The sequence below is a fragment of the Pogona vitticeps genome, chromosome 12 (assembly GCF_051106095.1).
Source record: "Pogona vitticeps strain Pit_001003342236 chromosome 12, PviZW2.1, whole genome shotgun sequence".
Classification (NCBI taxonomy): Eukaryota; Metazoa; Chordata; class Lepidosauria; order Squamata; family Agamidae; genus Pogona; species Pogona vitticeps.
In genome coordinates, this window is record NC_135794.1 from 25,798,543 (window position 1) to 25,826,194 (window position 27,652).

General features: G+C 48.5%; 1 protein-coding gene across 6 annotated transcripts; it reads right to left on the reverse strand.

Moving 5' to 3' along the window:
* Nucleotides 1-880: 880 nt before the first annotated feature.
* Nucleotides 881-27,649, reverse strand: MYO5C (myosin VC). 6 transcript variants are annotated; one of them, XM_078381027.1, is made up of 42 exons: nucleotides 27,480-27,642; nucleotides 25,823-25,933; nucleotides 24,931-25,096; nucleotides 24,682-24,826; nucleotides 24,328-24,484; nucleotides 23,663-23,806; nucleotides 22,923-23,004; nucleotides 22,108-22,215; nucleotides 21,617-21,723; nucleotides 20,718-20,983; nucleotides 19,699-19,780; nucleotides 19,123-19,263; nucleotides 18,424-18,549; nucleotides 17,831-17,914; nucleotides 17,391-17,525; nucleotides 16,804-16,901; nucleotides 16,190-16,276; nucleotides 16,003-16,114; nucleotides 15,646-15,857; nucleotides 14,830-14,995; nucleotides 13,795-13,941; nucleotides 13,134-13,298; nucleotides 12,884-12,977; nucleotides 12,561-12,611; nucleotides 11,782-11,845; nucleotides 11,029-11,209; nucleotides 10,230-10,323; nucleotides 9,337-9,400; nucleotides 9,145-9,225; nucleotides 8,245-8,425; nucleotides 7,675-7,768; nucleotides 7,104-7,167; nucleotides 6,456-6,624; nucleotides 5,953-6,040; nucleotides 5,174-5,272; nucleotides 3,721-3,875; nucleotides 3,495-3,584; nucleotides 2,960-3,110; nucleotides 2,468-2,750; nucleotides 2,146-2,320; nucleotides 1,698-1,778; nucleotides 881-1,530 (listed from the first exon to the last, which is right to left on the reverse strand). In XM_078381027.1, exons 1-42 carry the CDS (start codon nucleotides 27,504-27,506, stop codon nucleotides 1,378-1,380), a joined length of 5,280 nt encoding a protein of 1,759 aa, XP_078237153.1. In that variant the 5' UTR covers nucleotides 27,507-27,642; the 3' UTR covers nucleotides 881-1,377. The 6 variants fall into 6 exon arrangements, with proteins under 6 accessions (XP_078237153.1, XP_078237152.1, XP_072837975.2 ...); XM_078381026.1 differs by having other exon boundaries at nucleotides 5,174-5,275; nucleotides 27,480-27,641; XM_072981874.2 differs by lacking the exon at nucleotides 12,561-12,611 and having other exon boundaries at nucleotides 27,480-27,640.
* Between the last annotated feature and the right edge of the window lie 3 nt (nucleotides 27,650-27,652).

Here is a 27,652-nt window from a genome sequence, read left to right on the forward strand (position 1 = left end):
CCTCACTCGGGCAGTCTTATTCAGAGTTTCTCCTCTGGGTCCGGGACCCTGTCAAGTAGCTCTTTGGATCCTTTGAGCCCCTTCCGGCCTGCGGCTGGGACGTCTCAAGGGCTGCCATCTTCTTTGCCCACAAACCTGCCCGTCCTTGAACCACGGCTCTGCTCCTGGTTCCTCCATTGCCTGGCAGATCAGCGGGCAAGTGAACACAGGGACTTTACAGACAACGGAGCCTGGGGTGAAAGACTGCCTCTCTGGAGGTGGTGTGTGTGGAGATGGGGGCATTATTCTGCCTCATCCGTTAACGTTTAGGAAACGGCCATGCTTTTTAAAAAAGTGTTCCGATTTTTGGACTATCAGAAAATGTCTCTAGGGGTAGTTTCGTGTGGCTGGTTGGCCTTCCGGGCCATTTATTTGGGTCTATTGTTGCTTTGCCCATTTCCGTGATAAGTCCCCAGTGGTATTGTGGGTTGCAAGTGATCTTTGAGGGCCGGCAGGTCCTCTCGGCTGACTTTTTAAAATCTTGAACATACCACAGCAGCTCCTGCTGCTGTTTAAACTTCAAGAATTCCACAGCAGAGGGAAGGAATTTTGTAACCGAAAAAGAAGAAGGCCAGAGGGGATAAGGACCGAAATGTCGCTGGGCGTATTCCCCAGCCAGGTGGGGCAAGAGGACTTGAAAGGACGGAGAGAAGGAATCCGACTGAAGCACCAGAAGCTGACACTGAAAACATCAGAGATGATGTCGGGAACCACCAGCCGAAGGGAAAGCCTGCCTGGATTATTCTTGGGATGGGAAGAAGTGAGAGGATGGAGACCCTCAGCGGCAAAAGGGACGGGTGGAGAAGGCGGAAAGAAAGCTCTCTTTTTTTGGAGCACCGTATTGTGACCAAGCGGGATTTATTTTGCAACGCCTGATTCCGACGCCTCCTGGTGCCGACTGTACTGTGTCAACCTGCCTCTGTGCCACAATCCACACACACTCTTTCTTTCAAAAATACAGGTACAGGGATATAAATTTACAAAGCAGCATTATAAATATAGTACTAAAATATCATCAACAACTGCCTTCTTTGTCTTTCATTGCAGGAAATACTTTCTAGTCGAGAGATCCACCCCGAACGGAATGCCATAGTTGCAGGACTCAACAGGCTCCGTCAGGGCAGAAGGTCTGATCTAGGAACAGGGGAAGGAAGACTTAAAATTGGGCTTTGGGGTGCAGCACAGAACAGGGACTCCCACCCCCCATTGCTTCTGCCCTGATTTCCTGCTCTCCACACTGAGCAGCTTTATTTTGCCCTGGCTGTGGAAGGAGAACCCGGGAGAGAGATCCATTTGCCCTTCAAGGACAGAGCGAGTCGACAACCTGCACTTTCTTCCTTAAATTCTAGTGAGAAAGCCCAGTTTGAAACTGCTGGGGATTTCCATCAGTTCCAGAGCATGTGGGGAGGGGGTGAAAGGGAATGTCACTTGGAAGAGGTATTTTGTATCGAGCATCAGCTGGGCAGAGTTCTCTCTGTTGCTCAGCAGAGCCTGGAAGGGGAATAAAGACAGAGAAGGTGGAAGGGTTAAGGAGGAGCGTGGCCCTTCTGTGGGAAAAGGGGCTTATATATCTCTGCCTCCTCTTCCTCTTCCTCCTCCTCCTCCTCCTCCCAACACACACAAAAGTTTGTGAAGCGGAATGGTTCTTGGAAAGGTACCTGCACTTTACGGACAAATGATGGGGCCACCCTTTTCTCAAAATCATCTATCGGCGTGTAGGAGTTGAGGATTTTCACAATCTGTAGGGAAGATTTGAACAAACAAGTGCTTGTCATCTGTAGTTCCAAAAAAGAGGGTAGAATCACAGTCCTCCCACCACTGTAACTCAAGGCTGGCACTCGGTTCAGCCCCCAGCCTTGCGAAAAGGAAAAGGAAGAAGAGGAAAGCAGGAAGGACACAACAAAAGGCAACTGAGGAAAGACAAGAAACCATATTGGAAAGTAAGCAACAGTATAAAACGATACAATCACAAACATGGAGGGAGGTTTTCTAAAAAGTAGCCAGAACAACGAACCTGAGAGGGAAGCAAAGAAAAGTCAGTAAACAACATCACAACTGTGATCTGGAGGGCCACGGTTGCTGATGCTTTCCTGAGAAGGTCCCTACCTGGACCACGGAGAGGGATGTGCAGTGCTCACAGATCACCCTGGCATCCTCCTCGGTGGCCTTCTTCACCTGGAGGAGCCACGCGGCCTGAGAAAGTGGCTCCAGGGTCTCCTTGGCGGAGCTGCTCTGCAAGTTCTTCTCCTTCAGCCATTCCTCCAGGTAGCTGATGTTGCACCTTGGGGGGGGGGAGGGAGGGAGGGGGGATGAAGAAGCAGAAGGAAGCCTCATTGCTGCCTGCAGATCTCCTCCAGGCCAGGAGAAGCTCCTTTCTGTGACCCAAAGACCCCAATGATTGCTATGATTTGCCAAGACGTTCCCTTACCGTATCTGCATCCCTTTCCGGCAGGAGCACATGTCCTTGCGCAGAAAGAGGCTGTTGAGGGTGACGGCCCCAATGAGGAAGAAAAGCTGCCGGACGGCCTGCTTGAGCAGCTCTGCGTCCAGGCCGTTCTGGCAGAGGGTGGTGTAAAAATAGCTGAGCTGCTGCAGGATGGAGGTCATGGTGTAGGCGTCAGTGTCGTCTATGCTGGAAGATCGCTTGCGGAAGCCGGTCGGTTTCAAGCCAGAAATCCCCTGCAGGCTCTCGTACTCCAGCATGCCTGGCACTGTAGAAGGGAAGAGCCTTTGCTCGTGAGGATGCGTGCACAGGAAGGCAACACAAGAACATAGGCACACATACACGTACGTGTGAACAGACACACACGGCTAGACTTGCAGGAAGAAACCTGAAAATAGGTACCATTTCTCTTCTAGATCTTTTGGCAAATCGCCGACAAGGCATGTAACTGCTCATTTGTCCTGGTCTGTTTCTTACCTATCATGGGCTGAAGATTGTTCTCCATGACAATAATAAACTGATGATAAATGCGAATGGCCAGATCGCTCAGGACCTGCCTGTATTCTGACAGATCAAAGTGCTTCAGGTTGTTCCTGTTTTGCTCCGGGGTGTTGTGCTTCACGAACTCCTGAAAGCCAGTCATAGAATTGTGAGCATGTGGCAATCAAGGCCACAAAGAAGCCAAATGAAAGCACGAGCAGAGGAAACCAGGTGTTTGATGGTTACCAACTTCTCAATTTCGCTCCCCCTACCCCACCCATATTTTTTACCTTGTTGTTTAGGATTACTCCAACCTAACTTCATATTGAGTTACTCACTCACAATCCTCTCTTCTGCTCTTTCTGGATTCTTAAAGGCCACCGATTCAGAAGGGTAAGGATTAAAAGGATGCCATTTCAGATTTTTTTTTTCTGGGAGAGTACATTCAGCGGAGTGATATTTGCTGGATTTATAGCATAAAATGCATCGCGAGGATCAACTAATGTATATAGGAGGTTGAAATCCTTCTTACCTCTTCCCCGCTATACTGTTTGAGACAGTTAAGAAAGTGGCAGGTGTTGGATAACCAGAATGCCAACATCTCAAAGTCTTCAGCATGTTCCTAAATAACGAGATAACCGTGTTTGTTCCATTTATATTGTTCATACCTCCATCAGAGCACGATGCACCCATTCGGTCCTTTGAGACAAGGCGGCAGATGCTCAGGGCCACAGCGATGGGCCACAAAACAGGCCTACCTTAATTACTTGTTTGATGGCACTGATTGACATGTTCATAAAGGACTTCAGCATACCATCGTCATTGAGATAATCGGCGTATCTTATGCACATGAAGAGGATGTGCGCTGGGAGGTCGGGTATCATATTCACCACCACCCCGCGTGGCTTTAGCTCTACATCAATGCAAGAATTATTCCATCAGTGCCGAAATGATTCGATAAGGGTTTTTTTTTTAAGAAGAAAGGAAATAGTCAATTCCCCATCACCCCCACCTCCAAAATGTTTCTCAGATTGTTTTGAACCTCTCCAATCAAAGATGTGTACTTAGGGTTCAGAGATAAGAAAATAAACACAAGCAATGTGCTTGTTTTGCGCGCAGATGCTCTCACCTCCCTTGGTGATATTGTGAATAAAAGGAACCCGGATAAAAACCTTTCCAGCACCACAGCACATCATTCAAATGCAGAGAAGGTGTGGCCACAGATACAATCAAGGGGGACATCTTGTTGCAGCTGCTAAAATTGTCTGAATACCTGTTTGCACGTAGCTGGTCCGAAAGTGAGTTTAAAAGCTTTTCAGGGTTCATGAAGGGAAAAAATCTAGCATAGGAGGAGCTGACTGTGCAAAAGATGTACTGAAACTGTTGTGGTTACATGCCTCCCGTTGCTTCTGAGTTTGGGCAATCCTATTAATTAAGTCCTGTCATTAATAGCCCCGCTCAGACCTTTCAAATTCAAGGCCTATGCTTCCTTTATTGAAGGATGCAAATTACTAATTATTATTATCATTGTCTGAAACAATATATTATTCATGAGAGTTTTGGACTGAAAGTGAATAGGAAGTGAGCTAGAAAGAAGCAAAGGATCACGCATGTTTGCAAAAGCAAAAATAAAATTAAAACATTCACATAAATTAGAAAAGAGGAACAGGCAGGAGCTTGGGTGGCTTTATGAAGGTCATGAACACAAGAGAAAGTCAGACATGGGAAAAGAGGAGGACACAGAAAAGGCATCCATGTGGCACCTTCTGGGAAGCATGGAGTAAGACCTTTCAGGGACAAGCAGTTTGTGAAGGTCTGCCAAGGAAAGAGCAGTGTAGACAGAATGAGGAGGGAAGGAGCCAGGAAACCAGTTTTAACCTGAAGATAGGAACTCACAGTCGTGGTAGATCTGAGAAGGAAAAGCGGAAAGTGGACCCTGCCGTCTTTCCAGTGCGTTAGCTTTAGGGGTGAACAGTTTGAAGTAATTAGAGGGAAAACAGAGATAGGAGACCATTTTTAAACCAGTCTTCTCAAGCACTTAGAAACACTATATAGTCCTTTTAAGAAGACAGAAAACAGATAAGAAATACAGTAAGGAAAATAAAGTACTAGTATTGACCACCATTGTAAGACATTCAGCAACTTTGACCTAAAGTATTTGGCATTGCTTGTGATTCTACTGAGCAGAAGTTAAAAGGGTTACAGGCATACCAAGGATCAGATTTTGAGCGATTCTCGCTTCGTCTTCCTTTCTGTACTGCAACATCCCCAGGTACTCTTTGGGCAGGGGTGACACAGACAGTCCGTTGGCTGCTAAACATTCATAAAGACACAAACAAAGGGTCTATCATGGAAAATTAACACAGGCACCAATGATTTCATGTTAACAAACATGGTCCCTGCCCCAACCACGGGTCTTTCTCCTTGGTGGGAGGGGAGAGACAAGGCCCCCTGGCACAGACATTCCTCCCACCAGGAGGGTCGCCTGGTCTTTGGTCTCTATAAATCACGAACTGAAAGGGTGGGTTGAAGAGGGGACTGTGGTTAATGTGTGAACCTGTCTCACTCTACTCATGGTTAGCTGCAGGTTAAAGACAGTGGAGAAATTCAGGGCCAGCCCTACCATTGGGTAGGGTGTGACCAAGGCTGTGTAACCTGCACCACTACCCCTCAGCTAGCCAATTGTCCTCAGGTACGTTTGGGGAATAAAGGCTGATCCATTGCATTCCACAGCTATTCTGGCCAGACCTGGGGGGGGGGGAGGCGATTCCCTGTCTATCTTCAGGCAGCAAACTGCCTTGATCCAGCCCTCTTCCTTCACAGGCCTCTTAACAGATGAACACAGCAGAGCAGGATGAACCTGCCTCATGATGATAAACCCCCTCCCCATGATTATGATGGCCTCAATTTTGTTGTTTTCAAAATAGTGTTTTGTTGTTTGCAAGACACATTTAAATGGTATCAAAGCATCTATTAAATAAAGTTCTCACCTGTTTCTACAGACTTTCTAAGGGTCTTGATCTGATCCTGGAGTTTCTTTATCAATCTGTCCTTCTTATCCAGCTCTTCCTCCAGGTCCTGCAGCAGGCAAGAGAGTTGATCAGAAACCTCATTCTCTGTCAGTGACAGAAGGTGGGTTTCCTCTAAAAGGACACCCAAATGGGCCTCAATACACAGGATAAGCTTTGGGTTCACTGGGGGGCCAATAACAAGCAACCTACGGTAAGAACTGGAAAAACAAGTCCTGCTGCAATGTTAGAAGCCAAGATAATTTTTAAGCATCAACTGTGAATTCTGGATCTATATTTCTACATACGTATTACTGTGTGCCTCAACTTCTTTTGTACATTCCTTGTTCTTTGTTACTCTGTCTATAGTGTCGTTGTAGGTGCACTGAACCCTCCTCCTGGTTTGTGGGCCACAGTGCAAGCAATAGAAAACACAAACGGCGTGACTCTCCCTCCGAAGCCCATGGCATCGCTTCCTTCCTCACCGTATTTTCCATGGCGAGATGCACCATGTCCTGCCACATTTTGCTCTTGGCTTCATTCTCTCGGTCTGGTTGCTTCCCCGTGTGATTATCTGACTCCTGAAATTCTTCAATTCTGTCCAACAGCTTTTCTTTTTCCTTTGTGTATATTTCATTTGGAGCTTGCAATACTCTGAAAAGCAAGAAAAGAAAAGAAAAGAAAAAGATTCCCCACCCACCCCTGTATGTAAAGCAAACGCCGGCAATGAAGTGGTCTATAAACACTATTTTTCATTCACTTGGCACGCTTGGATCCTTTTTTGCTGGCTTTCTTCAGAGACTGGCATTGGCAGCTGGTCAGAGGATAAACCAGCCTGGCCATCCCTTGTCTCTTTAAAAGCAACTTGGGCTGAAGAAACAGGCCAGCCGTGCTTCCCCGCCATGCAGCTGATTGCTGCTGAGGCACGTCAAGCAGCTCTGCAAGAGCGAGACACCTCGTAGCCCTGCTCTCTCCTTCAGGAAAAAAAAAGGGGGGCATTTTTTCATGAACTGCCAAATACAATCACTTATGAACTCTTCTTTTCCCTGGGAGGTGAACATGGGTTTAAATCATGGCCCACATTTTTTTTTTACTTAAAAAAAACCCCAGGAAAATGGCCTCCTCCTGCTTACCTTCTTTCTTTCCCTTCCTTTTGCTCCTGGTGACGTAACAGAATGGCTATTTCTTCCACCTTTTCTATAATAAGAAGAAACAGAGTTTAACTAAGTTAGCCTAAGACTGAGATCTCATCCCTTTAATCCACGGAGAGGAACTTCTTTCTCCTGTGCTGGAGATACAGAGGTGGAAAGTGGTGTCCGTCTGTCTGACGGGGTGATGTCCATCCATCTCCTGTGGTGGTGAGACAACATCTGGAAGAGGGTGAAAGCTGATCCTTTTAAAAACAAAGACATTTGGGGCTGTGGAGTTTGCTTCCCCAGGCATCAGGCTTTCTAGTAGAAGATTCTGACCCCTGAGGGAGTGTGGCAGCATCTTCTCTCCCCAAGGTCTCAGGCACAGTTTTTCCCAGCTGTGTCCTGTGAGATCGTTTTATTCAAAAACAACAGGGACAGTCTGTATACATAACACAAGGGCCCATCACACTTGCTCTGCTTTGTATTAACTGCCAAAAAATTTCCCAAGTTAAAAAAAAGTGTGAAAATAGACATTATATTGACAGAACCAGGTTCCTACAGAGCAAATTACCTTTATGCTTTGCAGCTTCATCTTGAAGGTGTCTTTCAAGATCTGTCTTCTGCTTCTGAAGCTCAGAGATCTGTTGCTTAAGATCAGGGATCATCTTCATAGAAAGGGGGAAATATTTAAATACTGACATCATTCAGCAGTTCATCCTAAGAACGTGAAGTATTTCAGTTTTTACAAAGGAACCATTTGTGTGTGTGCAATGATTGATTCTCTCTCGATCTCAGAGGAGAAATCTCAACAAACCGGATTATTTAACAGCAAGTGTTTTGCTTCACAGACCACCTGTTTCTGCTCAGAAGCAAACTGCTTCTGGAAGACCTTCCTTGGTCTTACGGCAAAAGTCTACTGCTTGGAGCGGAAGAGAGAACATGTAAGTCTCCGCCTTGCTCCAGCAGAGTCCCTGTGACCCAGCCAATCCTGCAGCCAGCTGGGTGAAGGGATCCCACCACAGGCCAGAGGGTGACACATGTCGGAGGGAGCCTGCCGGAGGCCGGAAGATGCTCAAGAGGTGGTGCGTCCGCGACCCTGTAATGCAGTGGGATACTACTTCCTACCACACTTAGTTCTCACCACGTTTTCAGAAGTCAGTCTCGCAACCTGGAGTCGGATGCTCTCGTTCACATCGTTCTCCTCCCGGAAGAGCTTCTGCAGGTGGCTTATTTCTTGGCTGAGATGCTCCACTTTGGAATTGAGACCATCAATCTCCCTTTCGTAGTTCTCTTTCTGGGCCTGGAAATGGCTTTCCAGTACTCTGCCAAAGGGACAGAAATGCATAGAACAGTGAGATCAGGAGGATCGGGTCCACCAGGCAATAGACCAGCCTTCAAAGACCAATAATGATTTAACCCTAATTCAGTGTAAAAAAAAACGTTCCCACACAAGCATATTCATCCTCATAAGATTTTATGGAAGATTGTTCCCTCCCTTAAATAGGGAGTAAAACACCCCCCCACCAATAGTCAGGGACAATGGGCACTGTAGTCCAACAGCATCTAGAGGGTGCTAGGCCAACCGTGGCCAAAACAGGCAGTAGGGCCTAATAATACAACTACTACACTGAGAGCAGCTCTTGGCTCTTGTCTTGCAGAATAGAGCAGAGGCTCAAAACCTTTGTCCACTTAAACTCCCAAGCCGTGCTGCTCCAGGCAGAGCTCTGGGGTCTTGTGGGAGCAGAGGCACGGATCCACCCGATCTGTCCTTGTTCCATGCCTGAAGTTAAGCAGGGGCAAAGGGAATTGTGTTCTGTGGCTCCACAACACCCACAGGATGGGACTGTTTGCTGGCTTAAGCAAGCAAGGCAGGCCGATTTCATGGCCATCGCTTCAGAGGGCATTTCCTCCACTGTACATGGCGGTGTTTGGTCTGCAATGGCTTTTTGCTGCAGAGGACCCACGGATCATAACTGTACCTTCACTATCCCATGGGTGCTGAGAATCAAACTACCTTCAAACATTACAGTATGAGGCTCACCTTGTGGCTTTTTTCAGGCCTTCGTAGGCAAACCAGAGCTCCCCGTCCTCATTTAGATGCTGCAAGTCTTCAGGGGACAACCTGGGGCAAGGAAAACAGGGGGAGACAAGGGTGAGGGAGGAACCTCAGGCTTACATGGGACTGGCAAAACAAAAGGTGACCATTTCAAAAAGCAGCCGGGTGCATCTGTACCTGCTTCGTATGTCTGTAAAGTCATAGCTTTCTTGAAGCTGCCTCGTGATGTCCGACAACCTGTCTGTAAGTTCAGAAAAGCAACATGAGCACACCCTTTTCTCTGCAACCCTTCCGTTCATCTCACACATTCAGCTCAAACGGAGGGCTGTTGGTGATGCAGGATCAGGCCTGACCTCTGCAGCCATGCTGGCAACCCCTCGCTCCAGCTTCATGGCATGAAGCCATCGCATCAAACAGGCTACAGAGAACATAGAAGGCAGCCTGGTCTTCCCGCTCTGAAAGCGTGGCAGGAAACAGAGGGAGCCCTTGCCACCAGGAAACTAAAACTAGGTTTTAAAACCAGGCCTTAAAAGAAGCCAGACATGTTATGATGTCTGACACTGGCTTAGATTCGGTTATCAGCAGACTCACTGAATCCATGCAACTCACAAAAAGTGTTGACTTTGGAAGTCCCACTGAGTTGGTGGATTGGATTTATTGTCTGTCTAACTGGGAATCCTCTGCCTGCCTGGTCCAACGGAGCGGATAAATGAATCAAGACATCCCACTTTCTGCACATATTTCTAGCAAGGATAGTTCATCTTTTTCCTGCTAATCTTGAGCAGGGAACAGACCACCCTGGCTAAAGGAGATGTTTTCTCCATCTCATTGAATTTCTGTGCAAGATTTTACTGGGCACACACCAGACCTCTGCTCAACATCCCTGTCCAGTATTGCATGTGCAAAGAGTTGAATAATTGGAGGAAGAATGCAGCAATAAGGTAGGCTCCCCCCACGTCCGTGACACACACACACAGACACACAGACACAGACACACACACAGACACACACACAGACACACACACACACATGTATTTTAACCCTCTGAATGGGAGGAGTGGCCACCTTACCTCTCATTTCCCGCTTCTGGCCCTGCAGTTGCTTCTCCACATCCATCTTTTGCATCTGAAGGAGTTCAATTTCTTTTTGCAATTCAGGAATTTTCTAAACATTTACAAAAGGGGGACACAACGCAGAGAGTTCAAGTCAGTGATAGGAACAGAAAGATGGTTAAGGCTGGAGTTAAAGTTGTGTGGATTTGGAGTCAGGATGATTGACTTGGCTTTAAATGTATTTGACATCAAAAGGAAAATCCGTATGAAGGTCACCTTTGTACCCTTTCCAATGAAGGCAAAAGATTCCAGCTGCAGAATCCACGGTCTGTCTCTCCGCATCCCCCCTCCCACCAATCTTCCAAAGCACCTCCTGGAAGGTGAATTAAATGTGCCGTGACAGGCAAGCGGGGCCTCCACATTCAGCCCCACTCGACCTCAACCAGATACAAGGCCCAGAGCGGATGAGTCAGGACTCTCCCGCTAGTCCCAACCAAAGCAGACTGAGTGACTGGCTCCGTGAGGGTCACGCAAGAGCTGCCTTGCCCATCAGTAACCAACCCCACGGCTCTGCTCTCAAGCTGGAGGTAGAACAACAGACATTGATTTGACTGGGACGGGACAGTGTAGAAATCGAAATGGGGTCAAGGAATCTTTGCCCCCTCAGACGGTCCACCCGCCTTCTCCCACAATCACTCACCCTTAGCTCTGTGTGGCCTGGGGATTTCCTGTTTCTTTCAGGCTGTGAGGAACCCCAAGGGAAATGTGTGTGTGTCTGTGAAGGTCTCGTCCCCTCGGTTTCCATCGTTGCCCTTACCTTCACCTGGCTGGCCAGTTCTTGAGCTTCCATTCTGAAGTCCTCTTGAATTTGCTGTTCTTCCTGGACCCGGTTTCGGAGCTGATGGTTCTCATTTTTGAGGGATTTTATTTCTTCTTTCAGCAACTCAATCTGATTTTCATAATTTTGCTTCTGGTTGTGAAAGTTTTTCTCAAGTATTCTACAAAGATTCACATACAAATTACAAATTCATTGTTCTTTTCTCTCTAACAGCAAGTGGTTCCATCAAAAAAGGAAAAAGCAAACGATAGGCACGTAACCAGTATCTACACATCTACCGTATCAACCCACAAGCATCCGAGCATCCTCCTCCTTCTACCGGCCACCCCGGCCACTTGACTACGGGGCCCAAAAGGAGCAGCGCTGTGGCTCCCCCTGGAGATCCAGAAGTGTACACAGCATTTTCCAGCCGTCATTCACTTTTCATACAGGCAAATAAGTGCATGAGTTGGAAAACCCTGACTCGAACACCCATCACCTATTCCTAGGGACAGAAAGATAACGTTTTCCAAAATTTTTATGTTGATTTCACAGAGATTTAAGAGCAATTTTATTTCTGTGGTTTGGACCTCCTTTTAATTTGGCAAGGTCCACTCTCCGATTTTCTAGTCTATTTTCACTTAGTATCTCCACATAATCATATTTTGGTTCCATATTATGCAGAGCAAGAGAATCAAACTAGACAAGGGGAAAACACCATTTATGAGTAACATCTCAGTTTCAATGTCTTACATTCGTTGCCTTTCTTCTTTTTGAACATCAGCAAACAGCTGTTTTGTTAGGTCATCCATTTTACCTGCAAAAAGAAGATGTCTTATTTAATAAACTTTGCCAAATAAAATAATTAAAAACAACCACACATATGAGGTGCAGGTGGATAAGCAAATCTCAAGGCATTCAGTTAAAATCTGTCTTGGCTGTTGTGGATTGCTGTGTGCAATTGTCCATCCGCAATCATCCACAACAGCTAGGAGAGATGTCACATCAATTCTGAAGTGTCAAACCCTTGTGTACTTTAGAAACAGGGTCTCAGTGATGGTCACCCTGTGTAGCCACCACCAATGGAAAGTAAGATGTTAAAGCACAAAGGTCTGCCTCTGGCTACGTTACTGGCATAAAGTGCTAAAAAGTAATGGGATCCAATTCACCAGGCAATGACTTTGTGCAGTTCCCACTCATTTTAACAGATTTGCACAGGATAACATCTTAATGGATAGTGACAGACCAAGACTGTGAAGGTCTGCTAATACAGCAAATCATTGCAGGCCATCATAAGTGCATTTTTGTGGGCACAGGGAACTTTGTTCTATGTCCTCTAACACACTCTCCACATCTTACTCCACACTTCAGAGTTAACCCGGAGCTACCAATACATCAAAGGACAAAGGCCTGCTATCAAAGAATTCTGTTTCTAGAAGGAGTGTTCCCTTAAATGGTGAAAAAGGTATAATTGTGAAAAAGAAAAAAAGAGAAACATATGTCTTATCTGAATTATCTCTGGAACATCTCACCGGAGTTGTGCATTACAAAGAAGAGGACATTGTTGGACTGTGAAGAAAATGCTGCAAGAGCAAAGGAAATGCATTTCTCTGACCTTGTGCTTTAGCCCCGTGCGTCTGCCATAAAAAGCACTGCAAATCAAAGTACTGGAAAGGAAGGTCCAAAGGACAGAGACCGCCCTTCATTTAAGCATAACAAGGCCTCCAGGCCTTCCTGCAGGACCTCTTCTCCACTGGTGGCATTTCAGGGCTTCTTTTCTGCTTGTTCTCAAGACGACATCAGCACCCCCCTCATTTCTAAAACACACACGGGCGATTCATTTGGATCTCTGCACCTTGCATTTCCTCTGTTTTCTCCTGAAGAGTCTTTTCCAGTTGCTGCTTCTCTTCCTGTAGTTCTAAATTGTCATGTTCAAGTTTTGAGACCCTCTGAAAAAAACAAAACAGGAAACGGCAAGACAGAAGTCGGTCACAACCCACAGTGGATCTATAAAAGCACCGGGAGGCTTTCGTTCAGGCCTGGTCTTACCCTCCTTCGCAGGCGGCCCTTCCGTGTTTGGCTGCAAACACCACAAAGGGACTCACCTGTTCAAAGTCATCCTTGCGCTTCTTCTCTTTTTCTTCCGCTGTTTTTTTCTCTGCAGCTAATTTTTCAAAGTCCACCTGAAGCCTCTGGATGGTTTCTACGTCACTGGAGTGACTTGAGGCCAGAGTAGTCAGCCTTTCCAACAGAGCATTATTCTCCTTATTCTAAAACCAATAAAGAAAGTTTCTCAGAGCAGACAACAAGCAGCTCTCTCACTCTGCTCATCACACAGGAATGCGTCTCTTTCAAAAGGAATGGCAAGCATAGCCAAGCAAGGGAAACCTGGCTTTTCAAAACTCTGTAGCCTCTGTCCTATTGAGTCGCTCTCAGATCCACCAAGGCCACCCGGGGAGCTTCCCTCTCCACAGTGAAGCTCTGCCCAGGAGATACCCCGCAGGCAGGGCGCCCTGTTCCCTTCTTGCCACCAAACCTCAGCAACACCTGGAGGCAGGACAGGCCAAGAAGGATCTAAGGAAAGGGTTGTGAGAGCTACTGAGGTTCGTCAGGGTACAAGAGAGGAGCACCCTATGGAAAAGAAGGGAGCCCACAGAAATGACTCTTTCCCGATGGGCCAGCACATCTTTTAAGCATGGAAACTTCTCCTTGGAATTAAATGCGGAGGAACTGAGCACAAAGCACAAACGGATCCTTCTCAGCTACCTGATCTTCCAGTTTTTTCTGCAGCCGCTGCACCCGGTAAGAGAGCTGGATGTTCAGCACAAAGCGGCGAATGTTCTGGAATCTACGTCGAGCCAGCCACGCCCGGGCGTATTTCTGGAGCACTAACGCCTTCTGTTCTTCGACCATCTTGGAAAGAAAACAAGAACGTGCCTGGTCACCTGGCCGTCACCCCGCTCTACATCCACTCATGTTAAGAGCTTCTGCCTTCATCAGCCACGGAACAGGCCTCTGGGGCAGATTTTTTATTTTATTTAGTCCTTGCCATGGATTACACTCCCTGAACCTTGATTGGCGCCTGACCTCACCCCATGGGCTTGAAAAAAAGCCACACTCTCAGAGCTTGGCCCCCAGTAGTATCTGAGGCACCGTCATAGCCTCCCAGCCAGGTAAAGCGTTGTTGATGTTGCAAGTCAGCCATGACAGGGAGACGGTGGAGAGAGCGCCAAGGGCGAGGTGGCCGAGAAGGCTCCCCCCCGCCCCGCCCCCAGGTCCCCACCTACCTACCTACCTACCTACCCACCCCCAGGCAACCTTCCCTGGCTTGCTCCTGCCCTGCTGCTGAGCAGACTGGGCATGGCTGGGCACCCTACAGGATAGGTGTAGGGACATCCTCCGTCATCCACTGCTCAGGGGCGCACTGGGTGCCCCTTCACCAGGCACCGTGAGGAAGATGGGGGGGTGGCGCTAACCTGGCAGAGGACCAGGGATCTCCCACGACCCCCTGTCCCATCTGGCTCACGGATTGTCTGAACTGGGGGCTTCTTGGTGGGCAGAAGCTGCTCTCGGCAGAGTCTGGGCAAAGGGGTGGTGGAGGCAATGGTTCAGGCCAGGTTTTACGACGGGGAGAATTCAGGATGGACACCCTGAGCAGGCCGCCTGCTCTAGGAGACCCCCCCCTGAGGGAGGGAGCAGTCCTGGCCAACACAGCCGCCACGACCCTCCCTGGAGAGAAAGCTCACCCACCGATGGGGCGTGTGTGGTCTGTCCGGGAGAAAACATGCTCACCGCCTTTACCTTCCGGTATCTCTTCCTCGCCAGGAATCCTCGGGTGAAAGCCTGGATGGTCACGGCAGCGACGCGAATGAGCTGGCAGAGCCGACGCACCAGGTATCCTCGGCAGTACTTCTGCAGGACGATGGCCGCCCAGGCTTCCTTCAGAGCGGTGGCTGTGATGGCTTGTCTAAAGAGGAAAGGGGCCTCAGCGGGTGTGCCTTCCCCCCCCCCATTTTGCCACCTGCATTTTTCCTTGGGATCACATCACACACACAGCAAAAAACATAAGCCCCCCCAGGTCCGACTACACAGAACACCCAGGAGGTGCAATAACTTCAGTCCCTCAGAAAGGAGGAAAGCCATCGGGAGGGCCAGGGGGTGAAACCAGACCCAGAGGGGCAAAACGGGTTGGGATTACAAATCCCATTGTCCCTCAACACTGGGAACCAAGGAAGCTGCCTTTTCCCAAGTCAGAGCCCTGCTCCTTCTGGCTCACTCTTGATGGCTCTCCGCTCTGGCCGGCAGCAGCCACCGCTCTCCAGGGCTGCCGGCTGGATGCCTTCCTGGCCCTTTTCTGCCTGGAGACCCTCCTCTGGTGGACTCCCCTCCAAGGACCAAAACATTTGAATGCTCAGGAACACATCCACTAGACGCCATTACACAGGGCCTTATTCACAGAGATACTAAAAAATACTTAACCGGAAACAGATCCGAGGTCTGGATGGCTGAGCCTCCTCCCATATTTACAGGAGGACGTGACTCTGCAGGTGTGGCCCCCCCATCCTTCTATCCTTCCCGATTCCCCTGCAACCAACGAGGCAGGTTCCGTGCACTTACCGTACAGCCCTCTGCCCTCGGACGTACTGCTGGATTGTTATGGCCGCCTGCCGGAGGCGGAGGAATTTCTTCCGCTGCAGCCAGCCACGCATGTTCTTCTGAATCATGATGCATGCCTGCCTCAGCTTATCTGACCGCAGTTTTTCCAGGTACGCCACCTGTCCTGCTCGGAAGAAGATTTTTGTCCTTCCAAACTGATATTGACTCTGGTCCTATGTTTGGTGCGCGGGGAGGGGGAGGGGAGAACACAGCAGAGAGAGGGTTTTAATTCTAGCACACATAAAGGAATAATACAAAGGCAGAAACGCATGTGAGGACTGATCACGTCCAAAGGCTGATGGTTACAAAACCTCCGACCTGGATCAGTCGCTGCAAGAGGGTCTTGGAAATTAGCTTCTTATCGGCCAGCGAGAGTTCCTGCTGGGACATGAGGATGCTGTAGCGGCTGTAAAATTCAATGTAAGTCCACCTACAAAAGAAAGTTCGGGCCAGTTACTTATCCACACAGAAAAACTCATAAGACCCCACAGGGGCTGCTACTTACCTAGAGGGGTAACTCTGAGAGCTGATCCGAATTGTTTCTAAGACGCCACATGCTCTCAGCTGCTGAACCACCCTTCTGGAATCAAACCTTTTAAAAGGAGCATAAGATAGTTATTTTCTGCCAGGTTTATTAACCATTGGGTTCTATGACTGTACGTATGACCAACACAGCACAGTGTGTGGATTTAACAATGGGCAAATAGCGGGTGACTCTGTGCTAAATGCTTTTAAAAACTCCGCTCGGTGCTTCTACAAAGAATAAGCTGCCCTTTTTTTGTTGATTATCTACTGGAAGGGCATTTCTGATCTGCATTACTTTAAAAGCAACTAAACCCCATCAGTTTTCATCTATCATGGTCCTGAGATTCTGTCTTTTTCCTACCAGTTTTTTTTTATTGCTTTCTATTCTTGTTATGTTTGGTTGTGTTTGCCACCCAGAGTAGCAGCTTTTCTACTAGTTGGATGGGATAAAAATGTAAATAAATAAGTTAATGTACCTTTTGCCCAATGTAGAGGTGATTGGGTGCCCATCTGCCCTCAGTCTCCCTCTTTCAAGGACTTAAACTCTTGAGAAGCAACGTGGTATTCCAGCCAAACACACACACACATACTTACTCAAATGCTAACTTCTGATCATTTGGCTTTATGCAGCGAACGTAGTGCGGGGTGGTTGCATTAAGCGTCTCCATTAATAAATACAAGGAACTGCGAAACTGGAAAACAGGGAGGCACCACAGGGTGAGAGACCTGCACACAGTCTAGATGGGGCTTTTCACGGACAATTGACAAACGAGGTCCAGGGCTATCAATGGAGGTGAGCAAGGCAGAGGGATGGTCTCCTGCCTCACTGACTGCTCTATTCCAGACCCCCCCTCCTTTTCACCCCTCTTCCACCCCAGCTCTTCTAGCCCATCCATGGAGAGGATCTGGAATCGAAGGTGCACCATGCCCATCTCCCGCCTTGAGTGCAATGCAAGAAGTGAGACGGGCTCCATTCCAATGGCTTCTCAGCCACGAAGCATCCTGGACAGCCTCAGATGAGAGGCTGACGGGTTCTTGGCATCCCTTTGGCCCAGAGGGCTGCAGTGGAGGAAAACATGTGGAGCATGGAAGGACCGGTCATCTCGGTGTCTCAAGTGGCTCTTCATTTCTTACTGTAGCAAACAAGCAAACAAAAGGTTCCTCATCTGGGAAAAGCATACCTTGTTGCCAACCGTTGTGCGGAACTGTTTATTAGGTGGTTTAATCACTATCTTTGCAGACTTCACTTTGATTGAAGAGCTGAATGGTGAAATCGGTGCTGGACTTTCTTGGAAGAAGTTGGCACACAGTTGAAACTAAAAAAGAAGTAACAGTAAAATAAGTGACTCAATAAAGGAAGCCATAGCCTCATGTTGGCAAGAAGACCTGAGCAAGGGCTATTACAGACATAGCCTTTTGCGGGTCATAATTTAAAGGTGGAAAAACAGAACGATGACAGTCAGCCCTAAAAAGAGTTTGGAACTAGACTGACCATCTCCCTCTTTCAAGGACAAAAAGAACAGGAAAGAGCACCCTTTGTATTTTTTTCATGAAAACTCTGAAACAGCAAATGCAGCATTCGTCACAAGTATCAAGTAACAAAATTATGATGTTTACAGACCTTGCTGTTTTTCAGGATTTCAATCAGTACATCATAAACTGTGTCTCTGTTTTTTTCCAAAAATCCTTCACTTTTGTACTCTACCTGAGCAAGAGAAAGGGAATCAACAATTTCTAAGCAACATGATAAACAAAAAGAAAATACATTTAATCCCATTTCTAAGCTAAACGAGTGGATTGTGTTTAAGGCAATATCCTCCCATAGCTTCACGGCAGAAAGATAAGCCGTAGGAAGCGGCTTAAGCCACTGGCCCGAGATGCTGGGTGTGAGCAGGAGGCACTTTCAGGCCAGTGTGTTGTGTGATCCCCAAAACAAGAGAGGGCTCCTTCCGCATCAAAGGACGCTCAGAATGTCGGACCTGAACAGGCTGTACAGAAAGACACGGCCGGGGCCACTTCATTTCTGCTTTGTTATCCATCCTGTCAGTTATGTTTCCTTTTGTAAACGAGGAGCTCACTGAGACTTATACCTTTCCTCTCTTGAATGTCTGTTATTGAATTAGGGACACATCCTCACTGGGACAGTGGAAAAAATATACTATTATTATATCTAGATCAAAGAAAGAGTTGCTTTGCCCCAAATGAACACCTTACCTTATCAGCAAAGTGCTGGATTACAAAAGAGGAATTGGACATCCTTGGCTTCTCAAAGAGTGGGTTCTTGTTTACAAAATGGTTGTATAACTTTAGAAGCCAGTTCTCATCCGTTCCTTGAGGTAGCTGTGATTTTTTAAAAAAAGGTGAAGCAATGAAACGTTTAACTTGACCAAGCTGAGAAACAATTTTGGGGCACCTTCTCCCAGCTCTGAGGCTGCTCCTTGAGCAGCAGGATCCCGGAGACCCCTTTGTTTCTGTCTGGCAACAGGAGCTTCTCAGAGGTGGTGGTGGTGGTGGTGGCAGAGCCCACCCTCCTCCCCCCATCCTCTCCCCACTGCAGAAGGTCAGGAGGCAGCACCAGCACCGCCGTCAGCGGCCCAAGGGCCAGCAGCAGGATGGCGCTGGGTCCTCCTTCCGCCTCGGCTTCTCAGTCTCAGCCAAGGGTGCTTCAGGCACAGACTGAGTTCTCGGACGGCCTCCTTCACACTGACCTGCCATTACTATCTGGCGTAAGCTTTTGCAAAGTCCAGGAAAGCTAAGCCGGCTTGAGGCACCAAAAGCCTCTTCTGCTGCTTTTCAGCGATACGTAGACTGGAAGGAAACGGGTCAGCCCTCTCTGACCTTCCCAGACAAAGGCAAGAGATTCCAACAGAAGGACGAAGGAAGGGAGGGACCCGAAGGAACCTGGGGACTCACCAGACACTCCTCGTCCAGCAGCTCCAAGATGCCCATTTTGGCTTCAATGAGATCAATGACAGGCTGGTTGTCATAGAAGTCAATCAGGGTCCACGGGATATTTTCTTTCATGTATTCTTCTTGCTCAAGTTTAAAGACGTGCTGAGGACGACACAGTCCAACACCATCACTGCCAAAGCCGCTCCCTCACAAGGGACGTCTAAGATTGGGCCTCCCTCATAACATCAGACCCTTCTGCCGCCCATGACTAACCTGGCTCCCACTGATCTCAATAGGCCTACTCTAAAAAAAAAAAAAAAAAGAAAGGATTGCCTCTGGGATTAGCCAAGGGCCCTGGGAAGAGAGACCATTACGGATATTGGGTAGACACATTTTGGATGAAGCCTAGTCTCTCTAGACTCGTCCCGGTACAGAGGGGGAAACCTATTTACACCAGAAAACAATTAAAAGCTTGGCCACCTCATGCAACAGAACAGGGGGGGGGGGAAGAAGACGAATCAATTTAAAAGATGATTTTGTAAAGAATAACAAGACAGATTCTAATCAAATGTAATAATGTCTATAAAACTTTCTTACCAGATTAAACTGCTGCTGTAGCTTTTCATTGGCATAATTGATACAAAACTGTTCAAAGCTATTCATATCGAAAGTTTCAAACCTGCAACACATTGTTGGAAATTTAATTATTAGCTTGCATTTCATTTTATCCATGTCATTACTAAATTCTATATTTTTGTGGGGGAGGGGGAATGAAACACAGCAAAACCTCTGGGAGGAAAGCTGGCTGTTGAACGTAAAAGCCCAAGCCAGCAATATTCTTGTACTGGAGTCTATTGGATTAATTGGCGTGCAAAATATATCCTAGGTTGTTCAGGATTACTGCTGGAGGTCTGCCTGATCCACCCATGAGCCTCTCTGGGGCCCATTTAGAATTATCCTGGTGTCACATCCTGCCCACATGCAAGAACATGGGTGGGGAGAGTTCTGCTGTTTGTCCTTTTTTGCAAATAAAATCTGGCTATACACACAGGTAAAGGAGGATGCTCAGCCTCTGTGCAAGTAAACAGAAAAATTGTTTAAAGAGTTTGCCTAATGTTGTGAACCTTGTGGAAGACGTTTTAGATTAGGAAGTCCTGTTAGTCTCTGCTGGTGTATCAGACAAAAACAAAAGGAAAGTAAAAATAATAATAAAAGAGACAAAAATGTGGTGCCACCTTAAAGACTAAGTGCTCTATTTTAATGTGACCTTTCGTGGATCAAGGCCACCTCCTCAAATGTAAGAGTCTGGGGAAGGAGAATCCTTCTATGGATTACAAGAGCAGGAGCCGATCTGCTGCGGATACCCAGCAAAGCTCTGAGACCACTTTGTAGCCATTGCCACTTGTAAATGAACCGGGTTGCCGGGATACATTTTGCATCTCATTCGGTAGACGTTTCTGTGGCTTAAAGGCATTTCTTCAGCGGCACACAGGTTGAGCAGAAACATACAGTATTCAATGTCCCAGGCTGTGTGTTTTGGTGAAGTCTTGTTTTAGCCCCCATCCAGATAATGGCACATTCATGCGTTTTGTCTTAAGCAGGCAGGCTGGCCTTACCCGTAGATATCCAGAACCCCAATGAAGGTGTGCTGTCTTCCTGAGAACAGCAGTGCCTTGTTAATCCGTTCCACAATGAAATCAAAAAGGTGAGAGTAGATCTTCTTCGCCAGAGCATCTCGGGCATTGAGAGCCTGGACTTTGGTCATGGGCTTTATGACAGTCTCAGAAGAAGTGGTGATTTTTCGGTGGCACAACCATCGCTCCATTTTGACACTTTCTAACTCCAGCAGTTCACAAAATATGTGAAGGTGTTTATCATCCACCTTTGAAACACAAGGAATTAAAAAAAGGGGGGGAATCACTGGGTGGTGCATTAAGAGGGGGGGAATTTTTAATAACATGAAAAAACAACCCAAATAGGGTAAGCATGCATTACATAAAAAGGTATCCCAAGAACAATGGATGTTAAAACTCTTGGATTCAGTCTTCAGCCTCTGTCCAAGCAGAATGGAGCTTGAGGTGTCCACCGGAAAGGCCTCCTGCTGTTGATGCCACCGGTGGAAGCTGGGCCAGAGTCTCACAACAGGTGGAGTCTGGTTTAAGTGAGGGGGTAACCTCCACTCCCCACTGCAGAACTCCACAAAGGTGCTCTCGGAGGGCTGGAACTGCCCTCCCTCAATGGAGCATTTTTACATCAACCAGAATGGTGGCAAGGGGTGGGTAAAGTCCTGACCTTGCTCTGAGCATGGCCTTGGATTCATTCCTTTGCCCAAGCAGACTCCCTCCTTCAAGGAGGCACATGGACAAGGCGGCAGACCACATCTCTGCTGCATTTGACAAATAAATGCAATTTATTTGACTTCAAAAAGTAACAACGTAAGCAAGCTGGTGGGAAAATCTGACAAGAACTTGCACCCAGCTACCATAAAAGAACAAAGTCTGTTATTAATTCTTACACTAATGGAGGATTTTTCATCACCCGCAGAAGATATGTGCACGTTGCCTAAATGAAGAACAGCTGCCAGTATTTTGAAAACATCCATCTGGAAATCTTCCTTAAGACCTGGGGGGGGGGAGGAAGATGTGAGAATCACCCCTCGCTCACTCCAATTCTCCCCTTTCCACAATAAGATTGGAACAGCAAGTCCTTCTGCTCCTAGCTCTGCCCTCTTGCACGCCTCGATTCAGACAAGAGTCCCCCGAAGTTCATGGGGCTGGCTCTGAGACAAGCGGGCTGCGGGCTGCAGCCTGACAGGGCTGGGAGCTTCCTGCCTGGAATGGAAGCAGCAGAAGCCACCAGGCCACCGAGAGCGAAAGGACCGTCCACACAGCTGGCAAAGGAGGGCTGCATTCTGGGTAGCAGCCATTTTCCTGTGGACATTAGGATCCCTGCAGATTTTGCCTCCCCAAGGACCCAGCTCATTTGCTGAAGGCAAGCATCACTTACCAAGGAGGGTGAACGTGTTTTGAGTCTCCATCATGTTGGCTTTGTCATCCACGCCTTCAATCACTGGGTTTCCACCCATGTTTGTATAATTAAACTTCTCAGCTCCTGCTGCAGATGAAAAGCCAAATAAGTTCACAAGTTAAGAGTGGATAGCTGAGAATCTTCTGGAAGGCCACCATGGGCCAAACTTTGCAGGAACACAAGAATCCTATCAAAGCTTTTTAAAGATTAACAGACATGTTATTTTCTAGGTAAAAGCTTTTGAACAGAACTGGGAAATAACCAGTGACAAATAACTAGCTAATTGTAATGAGTTGCTTCCTCCAGTACAAAGCTGTAACTACATTATATTATGACTATAACTTAACTAGGGATAGTGAACTCCACTTCTTCTGCAGCATAGCTTTAGTTATTTCCATATTTCTGAGGGTGCAACCACCCTAAACAGTGGAGGAGGAATCCCACCCTGTTCAGGTGACCATTCCTGCTGCCGCCTCAGACTGTTTTTGTGGGCACTGAGGTGGCAACAAGACCAGCAGCTTGTTGTGTTCAGGTTTTTAAAAAATTGCAATGGAAAGGACCTGCTTCAGCCATTCTTGAAAGACATGCTGGTAAACAGCTAGTTCTAAAACTTACAATAGCAATTGATTACTTTTGGGACCCTTGTAAAGCAAAGATATATAAATATAACAGATTTCTTCTTTGAAGATAACATTTCAAATTCTGCTTTTGAAACATATACAGTATTGTGGAGTGTGTATCAAAGAATGAAAGCAAAGCAATGGAAAAAAGAAAATCAGTCTTTGGAAACATACCCAGCTTAAGGTGCTTAAATTCTGGTCTCAGAGCTGATGCGCACAACTGATAAAATATATGGTAATTTCTTTCATTTTCTGACTGTCAACAAAAAGGGGGGGAAATGATAAATCCAGAAGCAATAAAAATATAGAAGCAAACCCATAAGCCTAGCCTTAAGGATGCTTGCCTTCTTCCTGAACAAGGAGGCTCCCCTGTGATTCATCTCACCTGCATTCTTATAGCGATACCAAGGCAAGTCACTTGTCGCTAAGTCTTGGGGTCGGGAAGACCCACCAACTCCTCTTGTGACTGACTGGCTGACTGACTGGAGACCTGGCACCCGGAGGACCGCCCACAACTTCTAAAATGCAACAGAGCACTTCTGGCTGAATGCCAAGCGGGGCCGCTCAACAGCCTCCCTGCCAGGAAGGGCTCTCAGTGTCCCTCCTCTCCCTGCTAGGGGTGCCAGATTCGGTCTGCATTGACAGAACTGCTGAACTAAGAATTGCTTGTCTTAAATAACAACAAGAGCTGACAAGAAGGAGGACGACGACTCTTTGAATTATTAACTGGGTCTGGCAGAGGAAATGCTATTTTTTTAAAAAATGTGGCCCCATTCTCTCCCTCTAACCTTTTATTTGGAATCCAAAATGCAAAGGAGCTTTTCCTGTACTGCAGGATAAATGTGTGGAAGATGACCTGCTGGAAGTAAGTACTGTAAAGGCAACCGGTATTTCCATTACTGAATTTTACTAACCTGAGAGACAACTCTGGATTTCTCAAGCAGGTACGTTCTCATATTTGCACCAATGATCTGGTGCCGTTTGTCAAAACTGATTTCCATATATTTTCCAAATCGACTGCTGTTGTCATTCCGTGTGGTTTTAGCATTACCAATGGCCTATAACATGGGGAATCATTTTTAATTGACCACATGTATGTTCCTTTCCACAAAGAACGATGCAGAGACACAACATTTTCAAAGGAGATTTTCAGACAGGAGTGGCCCCATTGGTCCGATTCAGCATGCATAACAAAACCAGAGGGGAAAATTCCCTGCTTTTGTTATGCATGCTGTGCATAACACTGTGGCACCAGTGAAAATTGCCTGAATCTGTTAATCCTACAGGTGCCAAGAGCCTTTTTTTGTTTTTTTGGGTGGGAGTAGTTATTGGCAACATGAGAAAAATGCTGGCAATTTCCACAACACCCTTGCAGAATTTACGCTCAACATTTGCAGTCAAACAAAATGAAACAGATTTAAAACAGTCTTGGAACCTGTAAGAACAGCCTTCCAATTCAAAACGCCAAGGGTTACCATTCTGGCAGTGCAGGGGGTACTCAACAGGTCAGAACGAGATGGTTGAGCAAACGAGCTGCCTGCTCTCTCTCCTCCTCCCCCCCATAGCCTCCCCCAGCTACCTCCATGATGGGATTCGATGCCAACACTTTATCCTCCACTTGGGTGTTGCTGGTCGACCGGCTGACAGTGGCAAAGTATCTCATGGCGTAGCGAGCAGAAACGGTCTTCCCAGCTCCTGATTCCCCACTGACAATGACAGACTGGTTCCTATCATTCCTACAGCAAGGAGAAACCCATGTGTGACTCCAGATTCATGGGGGGGGCAATTTAAAAATTCTTATGAAATACAGACATGCTGTCCTTGTGATGTGACCCTGCCTGGGAGGTGTCAGCACCCTGCAGGGGAGCCCCAGAGGGCCCCATGCCCTCGGTTCCTGGCAAGGGCAGCCCCAGAAGGCCCTACCCGGCTCTACCTTGCCATCTGTTTGTAAGCTTCTTCTGCCACAGCAAAGATATGCGGATCCATGTCTCCCATGTTCTGACCGCTGTAGGCGTGGATGATGGCATCGCCGTAGATAGGCAGCTGTTTATAGGGATTCATCGCCACCAGAATTATTCCTGCAGCAAAATGACAAAACAACAGAGAAAGACACAAGATGGGAGCAAGAGCCGCCTCCAGGCGGCTTCCCAAGGTAGAAGGCAAAGGGCGGGCTTTGGTTTACCGCTGTAGGTGTAAATCAGCTTGGACTCCACAAAGCGAACTTTGAGATTATGCAGGACGGCCGGTTCATGAAGGTAACTGAGTGCCGTGAGGTCATTTTCGCCCACGAGGATGTCCGGGTTGCGTAAAGGAGGCAAGGCGCCAGGCTCCACGGGGTAGGCCAGTGGCTGTGGGCAGAGGAAGCAGAAAAGTCACACCCAGGGACAGCCTTGAACCCTGGTGGGTTTCAAAGACAGAGGCGGAGGCAGCCCAAGGTTTCTCAAGGCAGCGTTCAAGCCATGGCGAAGCCTGCCTACCCCAATGTAGGCACGGAGACTCTCCCTTTTGGGCCGAGGGGCCGCAGCAAAGCGGGCCTCCCTTCAGATTCAGCCAGTTCTGGCCAAGTACAGGGATGTTCCTTCTCTAGAGGACACAGCGCTCAGAACATCCCACCCCCCACTCCACTCCAACCCCCCCCCTAGAAATGCCCTCCATGGTTTACATTAATGGCCACATGACCCACTCCATATGACAGGCCAGGCCACACATGCCCTTTGCGCACGCATGCACGTTGACAAGCCTCCTTCCCCGTTTCAGGGTGGCTGGTTCATCTAGACCATCTCTGCCTGCTTGCAACAAAACTTGGCGACATGGTTGTAATTATGGGTGCCTTCGCATGAGATGCCAAGCCAAAGATCGGTGCCCGCTCTGGCCTGGCATGGCTGGCGATTCACGCGTAGGACAGAAGGGGCCAAATACGCCCCAGAGCTTGGGGGTCAAATGACAGGAGGGGCCACTTTCGTTCCTTTGGTCTGGTCCCTCCCAAGAAGAAAAACGGGGCTTGTTCTCAGCAGGTCCAGCGTATTTGAAAGTCTCTAGCAGGAATCACAGGAACGCCAGTCCTCCCCCCTCACCGTGCCATCTTCCAGCTGCAGGCGGAGGACGCCGTCTCCAGGCTGATAGTTTGATGTGATTTCTGCAGACTGCCAAACCTCTTTGCTATCGGGGATCCAGACCCGGTTGTACTGCAGAAGCAGAGCAAAAACATCAGCCATGACAGACGTACATTACAGCTGGTAGTCATAATAACCTTGTTGCAGCGAGTTCCAAGAGAAAATCTAACACCGGACATGTGGCAAGGAGGCAAAACAAACTCATCGGCCTCTCTGGAAACTGTTTAATTCCTGTTTCCTTTACATTTGTTGCCAATCAAGCCTACATGGTTTCGTTGTAACACCAATTGTGTTACATTTATTAACTAAATATCACTTTCATCTTGATAATAAATTGTTTACAGCTTACTTACTGTGAAGTAAATTTGTCTAATAAATAACCTGTGTTACTTCCAGGATTGTTACCCAAGCTCATTTTTAGTTTTAAACCTGTGAGTGCAGCTGCTACCGTTTGCAATACTGGGAACCCTAAACCCAAAGCATCCCTCCTTCCTAGAGGAGAAAACCCGAAGGAACTGGTTTCTGCGGATCCTGGAAGCAGGGTGGCCTCTATGGGTGGGTTTGCACCAGGGATGAAAATAGAAGCGTGAAGTTCGGGCTGAACACAGTCGTTGCAAATCAGTGGCACCCACCGCGCGCCTACTTTCAAGAGCAAAAGAGCAAGGGAAGCCCCCCCCCCCCGGACTCAGCTCAGCCCTCCAGATGCCTTGAGAGGCCACAGGAGGACTGGCCCTCCCCGGCAGGAGGGCTGGTGTTTGCCCACCCCGCGGCGGCTGCTGCTGGGGGGCTTATCATTAATATTCTTTTTAGTCTTTATTGGGGGGGGAGGATTCTTTGTGGACGGGGCCTGCGTAGGCAAAGGGGCTTCTCCGCTCTGCCCCCTTTCTGGAGGTCCAAGAGGAGGCCACGGCCTCCTGGAGGGGAGGGGGGCCGTCTTTCTTTCTGCGGGGGGGGGCTTCCTTTATGGGGTCCCCAATGGGGGGCGGTGGGGGGGAGGGCAGCTGCAGGGGCCCGGCGGCGGCGGTGAGGGGGGGGGGGTGTCCGCGGAGGGGGGGGGAGAGAGACGTCCTTCTTCTGGGCGGAGGCCGGATCGGTCGCGGGCGCCTCCAAAGGTAAACGGAAGGCGCCACCACCTGCGGATCAGCGCAGTCTACCTGACAAGCAAACACGGCCGGTTTACTTTGGGGGAGGGGCCCCCGCCCTCCCGCTGCCCCCGGGAGGAGAAGCCCCGAATCATCCTCGTTACCCCCATCATCACCCTCCTCCTCCTCCTCCTCTCCCTTCAGACCCACCACGGCTGCGAAAAAGCCCCCCTCCCTCCCGCAGCCTCAAAGAAAGCCGCCCTGCCCGGCGGGGGGGGGGGACGAGAAGGGGGGGCAGGGTTTCCCCCCTCCCTCCGGTTCCCTCCAAAGGCCTCCCGTCTCTCGGGGCTCCCCCTGGGGGGGCAAAGGCAGCCGGCCACGAAGGGCCCCCCCTCTCCTTCTTCTCCTTCTCCCTCCCTCCCCCGCCAGCCCTCCTTCCAGAGTCCTGGGGGGTGGGTGGGGGTGGGCCTGAGGGAGGGGAGGGAGAGTCCTTTCCCCCCCCCTACAGACACACACACCCTTCCAGGCGGGCTCACCTGCGTGTAGAGGCCGGCGAGCGCCATGGGCTTTCCCGGGGACCCGGGCGGGAGCAGGAAGGGAAGGCCGGGCCGGGCCGGGCAGGTGGAGGGACAGGTGGCGCCTCCTCCCCCGGCCGGCTCGCCCTCCGCCGTCCCTCCGCCAGGGAGGGCCCTCTCCCCGCCACGCCACG

What these genes read in the sequence shown, in the direction of transcription:
- MYO5C (XM_078381026.1), bottom strand. Translation starts at nt 27,506, where the DNA reads ATGGCGCTCGCCGGCCTCTACACGCAG. An exon ending in AACTGGCCAGCCAGGTGAAG is followed by an intron (nt 10,324 to 11,028) that starts GTAAGGGCAACG and finishes GTAAATGTTTAG; the next exon opens with AAAATTCCTGAATTGCAAAA. An exon ending in CATTTGTCCGTAAAGTGCAG is followed by an intron (nt 1,531 to 1,697) that starts GTACCTTTCCAA and finishes TTCCCCTTCCAG; the next exon opens with GCTCTGCTGAGCAACAGAGA.